The sequence below is a fragment of the Podarcis muralis genome, chromosome 2 (assembly GCF_964188315.1).
Source record: "Podarcis muralis chromosome 2, rPodMur119.hap1.1, whole genome shotgun sequence".
Lineage (NCBI taxonomy): Eukaryota > Metazoa > Chordata > Lepidosauria > Squamata > Lacertidae > Podarcis > Podarcis muralis.
In genome coordinates, this window is record NC_135656.1 from 86,504,522 (window position 1) to 86,521,527 (window position 17,006).

A 17,006-nucleotide genomic window follows, 5' to 3' on the forward strand; every position below is an offset into this window, starting at 1 on the left:
AAAGCAGTGGAAGACAGGAGTGCCTGGCGTGCTCTGGTCCATGGGGTCACGAAGAGTTGGACACGACTAAACGACTAAACAACAACACCATGATGTGGGTATTTGGCAATGCCCACAACAGTTTCTTACATTTCCAAATCTGTCTCCATACGCAAAAGTGAGAACTGAAAACACGGAGGACTGAATAAAAAGTTCTAAAGGGCTGGGCTGAGTTTCAGTACCATGAAAGGGCAGCTAATGGTTATGTATTTCACTTGCAAAGACACTTGTGGGATATTCTGTCTCAGATGCATACAAACGAACAAAAAACCCCACCTTGGCTGGCCTTGGGAAGGACACGCCTTGACTTGGAGCAGGGAAGTGAGATACTGTTTTGCCTCTTGCAGCAAAATAGCTTTGCAGGAGCCTGTAAACCCCAGGGGGATGGAGAAACCCCAGCCTGCACTGCAACCAGTCCGCCAAAGCATTGCTTCGTTTCCAACCAGCTGCAAAAATTCAATCTTACTTTTCCCTGCTTAAATCCAACTTCTGCTTCTCCTCCCAGACAGGCTCTGGCAGGTTATTAACGCTGCTCGTTAATCAGCATCCATCCTTAGTGGTCGAAGCCACTAAGCAGGACAGCACATGCCCGATCACAGCAGCAATTTGTTAAACCCTCCTCCTCCTGGACCACTTTGCCTCTGTCGCGTGCCCGCCTCGGTGCTATGCGCAGACGGCGCCTGCTGCTGTTGGCCGTTATACCTGACGGGGGCGCTGCGGAGACACGAATCGACCCCGAGCCTGGCCGGTGCGAAGGGGGGAGCGACGGAGGAAGGAGCGCTTTCCCCGCCGGGCATTTGGTTTTAAAGGCCCAGGACAGGAGCAGCGTCGGAGCTGGAGGCTTGACGGGCTCTTGCGAAGTGGGGGAAAGGAGAGGCTCTGCGAGCAAACGCGGACACGTGCGTCTGGAAAGCGGCGCAAGCAGCCGAAGGAGTGCGCAAGTGAGATGCAAAACACAGACACGCACACGTATCAAAGGACAGGAAGAGGATCACATGTCAGAATAATCCCTTTTGCAGCCAGACGGGGCTAGAGGGGACCGAGGTGGCCGGCAGAGGCGATCGCCGCGGGGTTGGAGAGACGCGAGCAGCTCGGCGCAAAGAAGCCTCGCCTCCCAAAAAATTTTAGCTCATCGTCATTTTTTATTTTATTTTATAGAAGGCACTGATCCAAGGCACCTGAAAGTGAAGGAAGGGGCTATTCACCAATCCCCACAAAAGCCACCCAAGCCCTGAGCTGCCCTGAATACTACTACTACTAGTAGTAGTAGTAGTAGTAGTAGTAGTAGTAATAATAATAATAATAATAATACATTTTCTTTTAAAGCCGGTGGAATACATAGGATCGCCTCTGAGACACCGGCGATAGTCCCAAGGGGGTGGGGGAGAAGGCCGGGCTTGGGCGACCGAGGAGGGGGTGGTTGGGGGGTGAGAGGGTGGCAAAACAAAGGCGGTTGCTTTGCCCTCGATTGCACTCGCGTTAGAGGAGCGCCAAAGCGCGAGTCAGTCCGGCGCGAGGAGGAAGAGAGCCGAGTGGAAACATTCGGGCGGCCAAGGGAAGGTCCGAAGTGAAATCGAAAGTTGAGCGAACTCCGAGGGAACTTTCGCCCTCCGAGGCGCGTCGCCGCCTTGACCCTGCGAAAGGTCGACGGGCGAGGAGGAGGAGGAGGACTAGGCTTGCTCCGCTCGGCTTGCTGTGCCAGACGTGTGAACTTCACCTCGTCTCCGGGGGGGCGAAGCGGGGAGGGGGCGAAGGGGCTCTATCTCGAAGCAGCCAGCCAGCGCTCTGCCTGAATCCACTGGGAGGCGATGGGCGGCTGAGGTGGACGCGCCGGGGGAGGCGAAGCGGGCGCGGAGCTGGGAAGCACGCCTTAGATCCGAAGGGGAGAGAGAGAGAGGAAAGATACACAGAGACACGCGCGGCGGGTTCCCACCCACCCCTTCAGGGAAAGGGAAGCGCGAGGAGCCCGCAGTCATCGCTGCCCTGAAGGAAAGTGTTTTTGTTTTGTCTGCTCTGCCCCCGCCCCGAAAAGAAAGGTCATGTGGGCACCAAGCTTGTAGAAATATCATCATCATTATTATTATTACCCTCGCGCCTCCGGAGAAGATGGATTTCCTAGGCGGAGTCATGCAGCATAAAAGCATAACGCTGATCGTATTCCTGGAGTATATTATTTCTGGCCATCCTGGAGCAGGTAAGCGGAATTACGCCTAGGTTCCCAATCAATGATGGGGAAGAGCTTTAAAGCCTCTTCCGAGTGTTTATTTGTAGGAAGAGGAGAAGCCGTCCGTTTTTTCTTTAGATGTATAGCCCACTCTGTCACCGAGTCCAGAGGCTGGCAATACCTGTGTCTCATCCCCGCCTAGGTCCCGGTTGTTCCCATTTCAAAGCCAGGAAACTGAGGCACAGAGAAAGGTAATTCTCCCAGAACCATGCTGCACTGGGATTCAGACCAGGTTGAAATGGGATTACTGGGAATGGTTTTTTCAACAGTGAAATCTTATGCATGAATTTTTTGGTTCTGCTATAAGGAGAGCCACACAAGATTGAGAGTTATGATTCAATATTCAGCACGCTGTCTGCCTGCAAGTACTTGAGATGGGCTGTGACTTTGGGTGCATAATGTATGTGCATATCAGTGCTTGGAGTTTGGACTTAGCGCATAGGATAGTGTTGGGAATAAACATATCCTAATAAGAGCAACTTTCAACTCATGCCATAAAACGTGTCTCGCTCACCAATATGCACTGTTTCTCAGGAAGAGCATATCTATGTTTCTGACCCTCTCTGGTGAGGACTGAGATGCATTATTGACATAGAGCATGAACCATCCCCTCCCATCTGCATGTAGAACCACTCTAGTGTGCTCCTGTCTGTAAGCAGGAGGCTGTGCCCTTGATGGGTCTACCTCAGTGCTATCTTACACTGACTGGCAGCAGTCCTCCAGGATGTCAGACAGGAGTTCTTGCTCAACCTGACAAGGGTGTGCTAGAAACCGAACACAGGACTAATGGCATGTGCTGAGTTATGGGTGGTGTCGCTCCTCAAAGATCTAAGGAGGTATAACGATGGTCCTTCACAATTTGTGAATGCAGTCATGTCTTTGGCATTACAAGTTGTTCAGGAACATAGGAAGTTGCCTTCTACAGAGTCAGACCATAGCTAGTCCATGTTGCACAGGGATGTCTGCTTGACGCTGACCACCAGTGGCTCTCCAGCCAGGAATAACAATAACAATAATTTATTTATACCCTGCTCATCTGGCTGGGTTTCCCCAGCCACTCTGGGCAGCTCCCAACAGAATAATAATAATAATAATAATAATAATAATAATAAAGCGATAAAACATCAAACATTAAAAACTTCCCTAAAGAGGGCTGCCTTCAGATGTCTTCTAAAAGTCAGATAGTTGTTTCTTTCTTTCTCAAACCCACCTGGAGATGCAGGGGACTGAACCTGAGTTCTTCTGCATACAAAGCAAGAGCTCGGCCACTGAGCGAGAGCAGTGTTTCTCAATCTTTTCCCCCAACCATGACCCCCTTTCGACCTTGTTTCCTTCATGTGGCCTCCCCTGCTCTACTGGTAGAAAGGTAGCTATTTTGTTTGTAAATAGAGCATCTTCTATTTATATTTTTTATAATTATATAATTGCACCTGGGGGCACCCTTGGAATATCCTTGGAATATGGCCCCCAGCTGAGAAACACTGAGCTAGAGCCCCACCACCTCCACCTGCAAGGGGATATGTTTCCACTATGGTGTGTGTACCGTAATGCACTTAGCCATTCCCAAGAACACAAGGCCCTCCCCCATTTTTCATTGGCTGGTACCACTTCTGTGGGAGTGGTCAGCACTCTAGGAGCCTAAAGAGATGAGTAGACTGCTGGATAGAGCCTATTGTCATAAAGAGTAGGTGGGCATATTGGCTGGACGGTTGGCGCAGCAGTAGCGAGAGCTCAGTGGCTGTGGGGATCCTCTCCTCATACACAGAGCTGCATTGGGTGAGGCCCAATTGTGGCTTAGCTTTCAGACAGTATGGCTCTTGATCAAGGAAAACCGCATGGTGGTAGTGAGTCTGTTGTAAACATTGAGTAAGAAAGGAAAGGAACTCCAATTTGATGCTCTTTAACACCTGTAAAAGGGACGCGGGTGGCGCTGTGGGTAAAAGCCTCAGCGCCTAGGGCTTGCCGATCGAAAGGTCGGCGGTTCGAATCCCCGCGGCAGGGTGCGCTCCCGTTGCTCGGTCCCAGTGCCTGCCAACCTAGCAGTTCGAAAGCACCCCTGGGTGCAAGTAGATAAATAGGGACCGCTTACTGGCGGGAAGGTAAACGGCGTTTCCGTGTGCTGCGCTGGCTCGCCAGATGCAGCTTTGTCACACTGGCCACGTGACCCGGAAGTGTCTCCGGACAGCGCTGGCCCCTGGCCTCTTAAGTGAGATGGGCGCACAACCCCAGAGTCTGTCAAGACTGGCCCGTACGGGCAGGGGTACCTTTACCTTTACCTAACACCTGTAAAGCAAGGAGTCCATTTACTCTACCAAACAGTAGGGCAGGCTATGTTAGTTTTGACCATGATACTCAAATTGTAGAGGAAATTGTTGAGAGGCAATCAAGGGGAATTCCTGGTTCTCAAATACAGTATGCTTGTGAAAACCTAGATATCAAGGTGCATGTATAAAGTTTCAAATATATCCAAATTCCATTCAGCTGCATTTTTTCAACTCCCGATCTCTGTACAGCTTTCTATCCGCTGCACCACACCAGGCTGCCTCTTCTGTCTATATACAGCTTCATAGCCCATGCTTGCTATTTTGGTTCTGTTGAAACAACAGATAGGATGCAACCCCCCACCCCTTCTTGCCAATGATTACATTGGGTGACGGATTATACCCCTTAGCTTGGCTGTTCCTTCTTCTTTCCCATTTGTTCAACAGCTCTACGATCCGGTAAAACTGGTGTGAGTGTTTTGCTTTTTAACTCAGCGATGGCAAGCAAAGGGAAGCGTTTAGTAGTTTGGTTTTGTGTTAGTGAAAAGCATAAAATAATCTTGTGATGTACAATAGACGACAGATTATGAAACAGATGAATGCATCAGACAGTGGCTTCTCCCATTATCTATTCTCATCAGAATTGTTGTCACTTTCCATCAATCATACACGGCAACGATAAAATTACCCCGATCCACTTTGTTTTCAGCCATTTCCCCTTTATCCTGTGACCAGTGTAAAATGTGTTACCATATTAACATTTAGCAGCTATATAAAGTTAGAAACTGCCCAGTCTTCATACATTAGGAGTAGCATGCCTTGCAAGGTTTGTGTTACTCTGTCCTGGACTGTCAGATGTTATTGAAGATGTGCCACTGTGGGACTGCATTGTGTTGAGAGCTAAAACCTCTTCACTGACCCTAGTGACTCGGATGACCTCAGCCACTGAGAATCAAGCCCAGCCTTATTTGCATAGCCCCACCCTTTCGTGATCTTATGGCCAACAAATTTCAAAGGGGATTAGACAAATTCAGGGAGGATGAGGCTACCAGTGGTTACTAAACCCGATGGCTATGTCCTGCTTCCATGGTTGGAGGCAGCATGCTTCTGAATTCCAGTCGCTGGGAATTGCAGCAGGGGAAGAGTGCTGTTGTGCTCAGGTCCTGCTAGTGGGCTTCCTCTGGGCATCTTGTTGGCTCCTGTGAGAATAGGATGCTGGACTAGATGGACCATTGGCCTGATTCAGCAGGCTCTTCTTATGTTTTTATGACCAAACCCTGGCTCTCCCTGCTTGATCCCACTGGATGGAAAGCTTTTGTACAATAATGATATAGTATTGCTGAAAGACTGACAATCAGAAATTGAGGGATGAAGTTAAATCCAAATGGTTGATATCATTGGGACCATGCTACAGCAGTTGGTTACTAGACTAAGTAGCACGGCTGTTTCCACACAGTTAAATATGTTTGGCTGCAGTAATTCCTCCCTCACTTCCCTCAAACAAAGCAGAAGCAGAGGAGGTGACCAGTGGAAAGTGGGAAACCATTTCAGATCCATTTTGATATTTCTTTAAGGGTGAAAGGGAAAATCAGGCAATAGGAGAGAGGTGATTAGATCAGAGGGCTATGAACTAAGAAATAAGCTAGCATTCTGGTTATATGCCTCCTTCAGAGGTTAGATAGTAGGCTTATATTTCAGCAGTTTGTGGTGAAGCTTTAAACAACCTCACTTTCCCATTCTACATTTAAATACCCTACAGTCTCCACTGGGAAGAATAGCTCTCAAGATAAGTTTAGTTTATGCTACTTCATATCATAAGCTTTCTATTTTAAGTGATACCACAGATCCATCCATTCATTTGTTCGTTGGTTTTGTATGCTGCTTTTTCTACACACACCAAAAATGTGTGGCATCACTGTATGGCTGATTCTGACCATATTTAGCCAAATATTCAAAGGTGACCTCTTCGGACCTTCTTCTTCAGCATGCAAAGGCCTTAGACTAAAGCAGGCATGGACTGGGATACTGGGAGAGAGGGCTGAACACCTGGACAGAGCTTAGGTGTTATATCACTAGTAAAGGGACCCCTGACCATTAGGCCCAGTCATGGCCGACTCTGGGGTTGTGGCGCTCATCTTGCTTTATTGGCCGAGGGAGCCGGCGTACAGCTTCCGGGTCATGTGGCCAGCATGACTAAGCTGCTTCTGGCGAACCAGAGCAGCGCACAGAAACGCCGTTTACCTTCCCGCCGGAGCGTTACCTATTTATCTACTTGCACTATGACTTGCTTTCGAACTGCTAGGTGGGCAGGAGCTGGGACTGAACAATGGGAGCTCACCCCATCGCAGGGATTCGAACTGCCAACCTTCTGATTGGCAAGTCCTAGGCTCTGTGGTTTAACCCACAGCACCACCTGCGTCCCTCACTATAGAGTAGTAAATCCCATCTTCTGCTCTTACCTCTCTTACCAATATTAGCTAGATCAGCCTTCACAAATCTGATGCCCTCCAGATGTTGTTGGACTACAACTCTCATGACTGATGGGCGTTGAAGTCCCAAGAACATCTGGAGGACACCAGCTTGGTAAAGGCTGAGCGATTCCCCCCCCCAGAAGCTTCTTTACACAGTAGCACATAAACTATGAAATTTGTTACCACAAGATGTGTTGATGGCCACCCATTTAAATGCCTTCAAAAGGCAATTAGAATTTTTACGGGACACATGGTGCATTGCATAATTATATCAGCAAACAAGAAAGATTACCATTTCAAAGAGCCTATGCATTTCAGCAGTTATAAAGGAAAGGGAGAAAGGGAAGAGGCAGACTGCTTTAAGGAGTTAGGCTTCATGGAACAGATTAGCCTACTAAAATGTATATATAAAGAGGAAGGGACATATATAAAGAGCTTTTCCATTGCACCGTTTAGAATTAAAACTAGCAGCAGCAACTCTTTTCTCAAAGAGTTGGTTGTAGAAAGACTCCCCTGGTTTTCCATTGCTCTCAAACGGAACATGAAGCATCCTCACCATGGGTGTGGTGTGACAACAGGAGCCTATGTACCATGGGTGTAGCCAGGATTTATTTGGCGGCGGGGGGCAGGCTTTATGTTGGGGAGAGGAAGAACCAAGATATCTGCAATGCAATTGGTCAGTTAGTTAAGTATTTCTATTTGCAGTATATACTTTATCTTGGAGGGCAGCAGCACTCCTGCACCCCCCAACTACACCCATGCTATATAGCAAATGTGCTTGATCTCAGCAGTTCTTCAGAAGCAGTGGTGGCCCTGGCAGTACTCCTGGAGAACATACCATTATCAACATCCTATCCAAGAGGATGAAGGAGAAGCCGACTGATCGCGATGAGCCATAGTTTGGATCTGCCCAATTCTTTGCATATAAGATTTTTTAGGAATGGGAGCAGTAAGGTCATGGATGCCTACTTCCAGTGAACATACATACTTGGAAGAGATTCTTCTGACAGCACAGAGGAAGATTGGCAGAAAGTAGACTATGATTCACTCCACTGGTATGTTGCTAGCCAATTTCCAATGCTTCACCTAACATCTGCTGGTTACTGGGACCACCAGATGTCAAAGAGAACAACACCTACCAGACTTTTAGAAGACATCTGAAGGCAGCCCTGTTTAGGGAAGCTTTTAATGTTTGATGTATTACAGTATTTTAATGTTTTTTGGAAGCCACCCAGAGTGGCTGGGGAAGCCCAGCCAGATGGGTGGCATATAAATAAATAATAATGATAATCATCATCATCATCATCATTGCAGGGCTAGGTTGACCTTAACTATGGTAATTCAGCAATACAGTACATTTCTTCTGTGGTGTAGTGGTTAAGAGCGGTGGACTCGTAATCTGGGGAACCGGGTTCGCGTCTCCGCTCCTCCACATGCAGCTGCTGGGTGACCTTGGGCCAGTCACACTTCTCTGAAGTCTCTCAGCCCCACTCACCTCACAGAGTGTTTGTTGTGGGGGAGGAAGGGAAAGGAGAATGTTAGCCGCTTTGAGACTCCTTAAAGGGAGTGAAAGGCAGGGTATCAAATCCAAACTCTTCTTCTTCTTCTGTCCTTAAGCAAGAGTGCCTAGTCAGGATCCCTTAACACAGAATAGTTATGCCACATGTGTATGTATTTTTGTGTAAAATACACTTTACTAAATTCTAGTAAAGAATTTAAAGTGCTTTCCAGTGGCATTCCACTCTTTCAGTGGAGCAAGAAACCTGCCCAGTCTACCCTATATACTGGTTTATTTATTTTTCCATACTGCCTGTGGTTTGGTTTGGTTTTTTCTTATTTCATAACATGGCATCAATGGGTGAGAGGCGCTCAATAGCAAGGGCAGACCCACTAACTTGAAACATCGAAAAAGGATGGGTTTGCATAACTACTAGCTTGGAACATGTGGCACTTTGAGTATATCATGCAAAGGTTGCTGCAGACCCACTTTTCAACCCACATGCAGCCAGCTGAACTCGGTAAGGCTATGCGCACACACTATTGACTTAAAATGCAGCTGGGTCATTCTTTTTCTCAGTGTGGTTTGAAGCTGGTTTGGGGGCAAGCATATCAAAACACAGTATTTTCCTAGATCTGGATTGTGGCTAATGCCATGTGTATAAAGGTAAAGGTAAAGGGACCCCTGACCAATAGGTCCAGTCGTGGCCGACTCTGGGGTTGCGGCACTCATCTCGCTTTATTGGCCGAAGGAGCCGGCGTACAGCTTCCGGGTCATGTGGCCAGCATGACTAAGCCGCTTCTGGCGAACCAGAACAGTGCACGGAAATGCCGTTTACCTTCCCGCCAGAGCGGTACCTATTTATCTACTTGCACTTTGATGTGCTTTTGAACTGCTAGGTTGGCAGGAGCAGGGACCGAGCAACGGGAGCTCACCCCATTGCAGGGATTCGAACCGGCAGCCTTTTGATTGGCAAGTCCTAGGCTCTGTGGTTTAACCCACAGCGCCACCAATGCCATGTGTATACCACATCCCAAACCAGCTAATCTGCTCTCAGCCATCAGCCATCTGAAAGGTTTGCCCAGCTTTTCGATGACTATGTCACTTGCCAGATGCTCCAAACATTTGCCAGAAGCCCTCCGACAAACAGCCACCTTGCTGAGCGACTCCCCTGGGATAGCAGGGTAAATGCATAAATAGCTGAGTGGCATTGATTATTGCGCAACGCCATCTATCAAGAGCCAGGCACCATCCACCTCGGTGACATACAGCCCCCTGGGAGCGAGAGGAGGAGGGCACACTGCAGCCTTGATTGTTTAGCCTTGCATGAATTATTCAAGGAGTCCCTTTTGGCGTTCAGGGTAAGTCCCTGGTTGCCGGAATGCTCTGCCCCTTTGCCCGCCGTGCCCCACTTCTATGACCTCGCGTTTCAGAGAAATAAACCAAGTGATGGATGGGCTGCCTTATTGGCACATTAATTGCTTCCAATGCAAGACTCTTAATCAACTGCAGATTTTGATCCGGCTCTTCCCACCCACCCCCCTCTCCACTCATTTGTCACATGTGCTCTCCTACTCTGCCGTTCCTAATGACACAGCAGTTCAGACAGGAACCATTTATTGATGTTGCTGCATTAGCAGGCACAGCAGATAAGCCTCCTTGTCATCACCACTGATTAGAAAGCCAACTGTGCTCTTCCCCACTCTGCCTGCTCCATAAAATGCATTTAGAAAATTGGTGGTGGGGGGAGTGGAGGAGAGAGAGACAGGCAGTGGGATGCTTTCCGATTCCATCTCTAGGAATGAAAAGAAGCAGATTTCCATTTTAATTTTGAGCCACGGGGCGAGCGTCATCTGCATTCATCTCCTGTCATTCTTGCATTCTGAGGATTCATTGGAAACCAGGGCAAGTCTACTTTTGAAGCAGAGCCATGCAAACAGAGCAATTCCATAGTTCTTGGGTTAGACCCAAAGGTTCCCTTCTGCACGGGGGAAAGGCGTAGCTGATCACCCAAGACCTGTTTTACAGCTCATGCTGGAGCAGAAGAAGGCGGGAAGTAGATCGGGATCCATTGGTGATTTGCAGCACAGCAGCAAGGGTTTCTGACTCGCAGTGGTTGGACAATAGCAACAGCACAATGACTCCCACCACTGCAAGTTGGACTGCTGAAATGGGAAAGAAAAAAAAGCTTGGAGGAACCAGACTTGGATTTTAGTGTGCAGAACTCGGTTCAGTTCTGATACTTAGAACAAATCCCTGATCACACTGCAAGTTCAGAGCACTCATGTTCTTCAGTTCTAAGTTCTTCAGTTCCTTTTGCACCTGGCTCTGGTTGTTAGATCTCTAGTGAAACACAGAGTAGATCCCACAAGGCTGAAGTCTGCCTTCCCCTGGGCTAGAGGACCGTGCAAGAAAAGTGAACCTAAATGCAAAGAGGTGCTGCCATTTCCACAAGCAGACATTTGAGAACCACTATGGGATTCTTCCACTAGTTCAGCCGTCCCCAGCCTGTTGCTGGACTACAGCTCCCATCATCCCTGAACATGGTTCTTGCTGGCTGGGGCTGATGGGAGCTGGAGTCCCAACCATCTGGAGAGCACCAGGGTGAGAAGAGGGTGCTCCAGTGCTTGCACCATCAACCGCAGAAGACAATTAGCTGTTCTCCCTCTCCCCAATTCCAAAAACCTTAAATCCAACCCACAAATTTTAGTCGATACACTTTAGACATAAATAGTGTGTTCTGCCTTTTAAAAAAACTTTCTGTAGGTATGAAAAGAATAAAGCCATAGAACTGTGAAAGACCCTAGTTCAGCATGATATTCTGCAGCAGAAGCATCCTGTGAAATTGTGATGGAGGTAATGGAAATGAGCATGGAAATGGATTTGGAACAGGAACAGAAGATATGTAGCCTCTGGGTAGAAAAACTGGAAGTGAATTCTGATTTTGACTACCTTTAGAACAGAGCTATCAACTACTGCTTTGCTACTTCCCACTTGTATTTATTAATGGAACTCATTATTTCATGCACTTAGGGCCATTTGATGCAATATTTCTTCTGATGGCTTTATGGCACTGTCGAGGCGGGCTTGGTCATTTTCTCTCAGGGCGAGTTCAAGCATTCAGGTCTTGTTTTCAGCTGCTACATGAAGTACCACTGGGCTGCCACTGTCCTAGGACTGTTGCCCTACGTGTGGCCATGTGGGGGCCTCTCTAGTTTGCTCCTCCTGCTGGCAGCTGCTTCTAATAGCAAGTTTTTGTGTGTGTGCTGTGTGACTCATGGTACAAGCGCTCCAATTTTCTTCTTTTTCTGTCGCCCTGCCCTGTTTTCAGGAGGTCTCACAGCCACAGTAAATTATGCATGTTCTTCTCCATAGCAAAGGGTTTCAATCAATGCATGCATCATTTTTTTTAAACAATGATTTGAGACGCAGAAGGTAGATCTGTACGAAGACATTTTTAAAAATATTTATCCTGTTGTATTTTATCCTTTGTATTTGTTTTTAAATGACTGGCAAGCTTGACTTGCATTATGATCATATTGTGCACCAATTAATTTGCCAATTAATTTCTCATTTCACAACTGTTCCTTGCAAATATCTGATCTTATCAGCCAAATTGATGCTTGGTTAAGCAAAATCTCTTTTTGGCTTTTCCACACATTTGATAATACCCGATTTAGTGGGTAGGATCGGATTTTCACAAGGCACAGCTGTGGAACGGGAATATGTCTCAGACCCAGGAAAATCAATTGTTACACAATGCCATCAAATTTGGGTTAAGTGAAACTGATGGGTGGGCCATAAGTCTCTTTGAGACTTTTTTTGTTTTTGTTTTGCAGAAAGCAAGCAATAAATACAAATAATAATAATAATAATTAATGATGGTATTAACTGCTTGGTAGGGAATCCAGGGCTGGGGAGGGACTGGGTGATCCACAATGGTGCAGAATATTGATTTTATGCAGTTTTGTATCGTTTTGTTCCCTGCTGCTTGCACTGCAGATTCAGCGAAGCTACGAGCCTTCCGATGCGATGGGCACTCCTGCAATCCTGCCGTGGGGAACCTTGCGACTGGAAGAACGCCAGTCACGCTTACCACCTGCGGTCAGAACAGCACAGAACTTTACTGCTTTTACCCAGACCACCATCTTCTCCACCACGGCCCCCAAGGGTGTGGACAGCCCAGGTGCACCAAGTGTAACGCCAACCAGCCTGATAACTCTCACCTTCCTTCCGCTATGACGGACGACTTCTTCCTAAACCCCGCCTCCTGGTGGCAGTCTGCGCAAGGGGTGCACAGGGAGGAGATCCGGCTGGATTTGGAGACGGAGTTCTACCTGACCCACGTCATAGTGGTGTTCAAGTCGCCTCGCCCAGCGGCCATGGTGCTGGAGAGGTCGCAGGACTATGGGAAGACGTGGAGGCCGTACAAATATTTCTCTGCCAACTGCACGGCCACTTTTGGGCTCCCAGACGATACCACCGAGGAAGGGTCTCTCTGTACCTCTAGGTATTCTGACGTGATGCCTTGCACTAGAGGAGAGGTAGGTGACGGTGACTGAAATATGCTTCACCTTTCTGTGGTCACTGAGAGATTATGCTAAAAACAAATGTTAGAAGCTGCTGCGGAAGAGAGCAGCCCTGTTGTAGTCGTGGGCAACACGTTTCATGTAACCTTTGACAGCCCCGGATAGGGTCCTATCCATCCTATTTGCATCATCCAGCCAGTTTAGCAGAGTTTGGGTGAGCATTGCTTCAGAGAGATGGAAATGAGCATCAAAATGTTTTGGTTTTTTGTTTTGTTTTTTAAAAAGGCCTAATCATATAATTTGTTTTCCAAAGAAAGAGAGATTTTAAAAATACACACTCAGAGAAACTGTTCTATTTTCAGCTGACAGCTTTTCTGTATAAAGCAAAGTCATTTGTCATGTTGTCGGTGCACACAGAGTACTAAGAACATTGCCAGTGCCTCATTTTCAGAAGCCTGGATCTTGTACTTCTACACATGTGTGTGTGTGTGTGTGTGTGTGTGTGTGTATGCCAGTGACTATTTTATGCATGTCTGATTGACGCACGATCATGCACACACTTGTTGCTGCTGACCCGGAAATGGCTAGAAAATGGGGCAGAATGGAACTGGGCGGGGCTTATGCATGCTCCGCCAACATGCCGGGAGGTCATGGATGGAACCCCTGCGTAAAATGGTTGCCATATCTATCTATCTATCTATCTATCTATCTATCTATCTATCTATCTATCATCTATCTATCATCTATCTATCTATCTATCTATCTATCATCTATCTATCTATCTATCTATCTATCTATCTATCATCTATCTATCTATCTATCATCTATCTATCTATCTATCTATCTATCTATCATCTATCTATCTATCTATCTATCATCTATCTATCTATCTATCTATCTATCTATCTATCTATCTATCATCTAATCTATCATCTATCTGTCTATCTATCTATCATCTATCTATCTATCTATCTATCTATCTATCTATCTCTACCTACCTACCTACCTACCTACCTACCTACCTACCTCTATCATCTATCTATCATTATCTATCTATCTATCATCTATCTATCATTATCTATCTATCTATCAATCTATCTATATCTATCTATCTATCTATCTATCTATCTATCTATCTATCTATCATCTATCATCTATCTATCTATCTATCTATCTATCTATCTATCTATCTATCTATCTATCTATCTATCATCTATCTATCATCTATCTATCTATCATCTATCTATCTATCTATCATCTATCTATATCATCTATCTATCTATCTATCTATCTATCACCTCTCATCTCTCTATCTTAATGTTTTATTTTTTTTGTAAGTTTTTAAATCTATGTTTTTAGCTGTACTTATTTTATCTGTAAGCTGCGTTGAGTCCCAGCCAGGGAAAAAAGGTGGGACATAAAAAAATATAATAATAAATCTCTGCAGCAGAATCCTGTGCAAGGCAAGTGTGTGATTCATCTAGTGGTACCGACTGACAATTCTGGAATTCTCTTATAATTGCTTAGCATAGTTTATCAGGCACTTGTGGCTATGTTGACATATCCCGCTCTATGGCATCCAAGTGATTTTTGATGCCGCATGAACCATGTTCAGGTTTTCTCACTTGTGGAGCCTCTATTCAGGTGGCATCATGCCTTATGAGCACCCAATTTAGATGTCCATAGAGGGAAAGGCAAAGGACTGGAGGCCACCGCTACCAACGTAGCCTATCCCCTACAGTTTCACATCTGGCACCACTCCCTTCCGCATCCTGATCAGAGCGATAGGGGAGAAACCCGGTAATTCACCTTGCCTGAAACTGTATGGGAACTGAAATGCAGCCAGGCTTCAAAATCCGCACTTCTCTGGATTTTACGATGAAGCTCTCTAACTAAAAGAAGTGTGAAATAATTGTGCATATCAGGAGGGCGCATTCTTAAAGATGCATATATTAGTCAAAAGATGCACATATTTGTCAAAAGATGCATATATTAGTCAAAATAGCATAGAAAAATGCACTATATCAGTGGAAAATTCTTGCAAAAATGTGCAAATTAGCATTTAGGATAAATGCTCACCGAAATGCTGGTGAATTTTCATGAAGAATTTTAAATTAATTAATAAATGGCAAACTGATGCAGAAATGTGGTAAACTGGATCTGAAAAATGAGAAACTGAATTCAAACAATTGTTAGAGCTGAGAGTTCTTTGGAGATCCCCTATTTGCTCCTAGAGCTACGAGCCTAGAGTGCCCTGGGAAGTAGGATTGATCATTAAGACACTCTGGAAACTGTCTCTCTCAGCAACTCTCAGCCCCCATTAACAAACTACAGTCCCCAGGATTCTTTGGGGGAAAGCCCTGACTGTTTAAGGTGGTATGATGCTGCTTTAAATCTACAGTGCAGACAGGCCCCAAGTATGTTTAATGGGGCTTAAACATATGCCCACGTAACTGCATAGGATAATTTATTTTATCCATTCATGAAATTCATATACTGCTGATTGTAAAAACAAATCAACCTCAAAGCAGTTTCCGAAAAGATTTCAGCCTTGAAAGTAGAGTTATCTTGATGATCCAAACTGGTTGTCCAAATGAGTCGCGTGACTCTCAGCTTACCTTTCCAAGGTGTAGGATACAGCAGTGTACACAGTCTAAGTACTTGTCTTATTTTTCACCTTCTGAATGCCTTCCTAAGACATGGAGATAGTTACAGAAAGTTGCGCCGTATTGCTATTTTACAGAAAACAAGAGAGGCAAATAAATTCAGTGGTGGAGCAAGTTCTGCTGGTGAAAGAGGATGCAGGCATAGATATATGCCTACTGAACTTCAAAAGCTTGCATTTTTCATTTCTTTGTTTTGCTACCCATAGAAGTTGATCTAATAAAAAGCCTTCATCTGGCCTGCTTTAAGAAGATCTTCAGTCGCATGTGCCCCAGTTTTTAGTTTTACATTCACCTGCATTGTGCCAGATAAACAGAAGGTGTGATCAAAAGCAGACGCTTAGGTTAAAATGCTGGTGCAGATTTGTACCAAGGCTAAGGTCTCAGATCAGATAGAAATTGGAATGGATGTGTACAATTTTTCGAATTTGATTTTTGTATCGTCCTTATCCTGTGCTGGAGGGATTTGGGAAATTAGAAGCATGTTTTTAATAAAGCAGAGCAGCCGGAAATGAAAATAAGTCTGCAGGAGGAAGAGTTTGGAGCAGTGGAAGGGTGGCAACTGCAATGCTCCCCTTTGCCGTCGCAGGAACTGTAGGTCAGAAAAGTCTGATCCACCAAGAATTTATTGACTTGCTTCTCTATTTGTGTTCCTCTATTTGAGGCCAAACTACCAAAAGTCCTTTCGTTCCATGTGAGCGTCTCTTGTGACAGATGACACCAAGGGAGTGTGCTAGAATGATTACTGGAATGGACTGGGGGAAGAGGAATTGTGTATGCCTGAACAAGGCAACCCGTTGCTGTGGCAACAGGTTAGATGTGCCCTGCTTGACAGACCTGTTTAATAATAATAATAATAATAATAATAATAATAATAATAATTTATACCCCACCCATCTGGCTGGGTTTCCCCAGCCGCTCTGGGCAGCTCCCAACAGAATATTAAAAACATGATAAAACATCAAACTTCCCTAAACAGGGCTACCTTCAGATGTCTTCTAAAAGTCAGATAGCTGTTTATTTCTTTGACATCTGATGGGAGGGCGTTCCACAGGGCAGGCGCCACTACTGAGAAGGCCTTTTGCCTGGTTCCCTGTAACCTCACTTCTCGTAGTGAGGGAACTGCTAGAAGGCCCTCAGAGCTGGATCTCAGTGTCTGAGCTGAATGATAGGGGTGGAGACGCTCCTTCAAGCTTTGCTAGCCAACCTGTGTGGATTGGTACCATTCTCTCTTTTCAAACCACACCAGTGGATCAAACGTTGGATTTTTCTAATGCTTTCCTTCCATGAGACTCAAATTCAGATCTGGTTCAATCATAAC

The 17,006-nt window shown here is 45.9% G+C and overlaps 1 protein-coding gene across 1 annotated transcript in view; it reads left to right on the top strand.

The window, feature by feature from the left end:
* Nucleotides 1-1,462: 1,462 nt before the first annotated feature.
* The window catches only part of LOC114591761 (netrin-4-like), a 59,846-nt gene continuing 44,302 nt past the window's right edge, over nucleotides 1,463-17,006 (top strand). Inside the window, exons 1-2 of the mRNA XM_028719236.2 lie at nucleotides 1,463-2,233; nucleotides 12,496-13,037. Of these exons, the coding sequence (XP_028575069.2) occupies nucleotides 2,146-2,233; nucleotides 12,496-13,037 (630 nt within the window). The 5' untranslated portion in view covers nucleotides 1,463-2,145. The remainder of the gene's footprint in view (nucleotides 2,234-12,495; nucleotides 13,038-17,006) is intronic.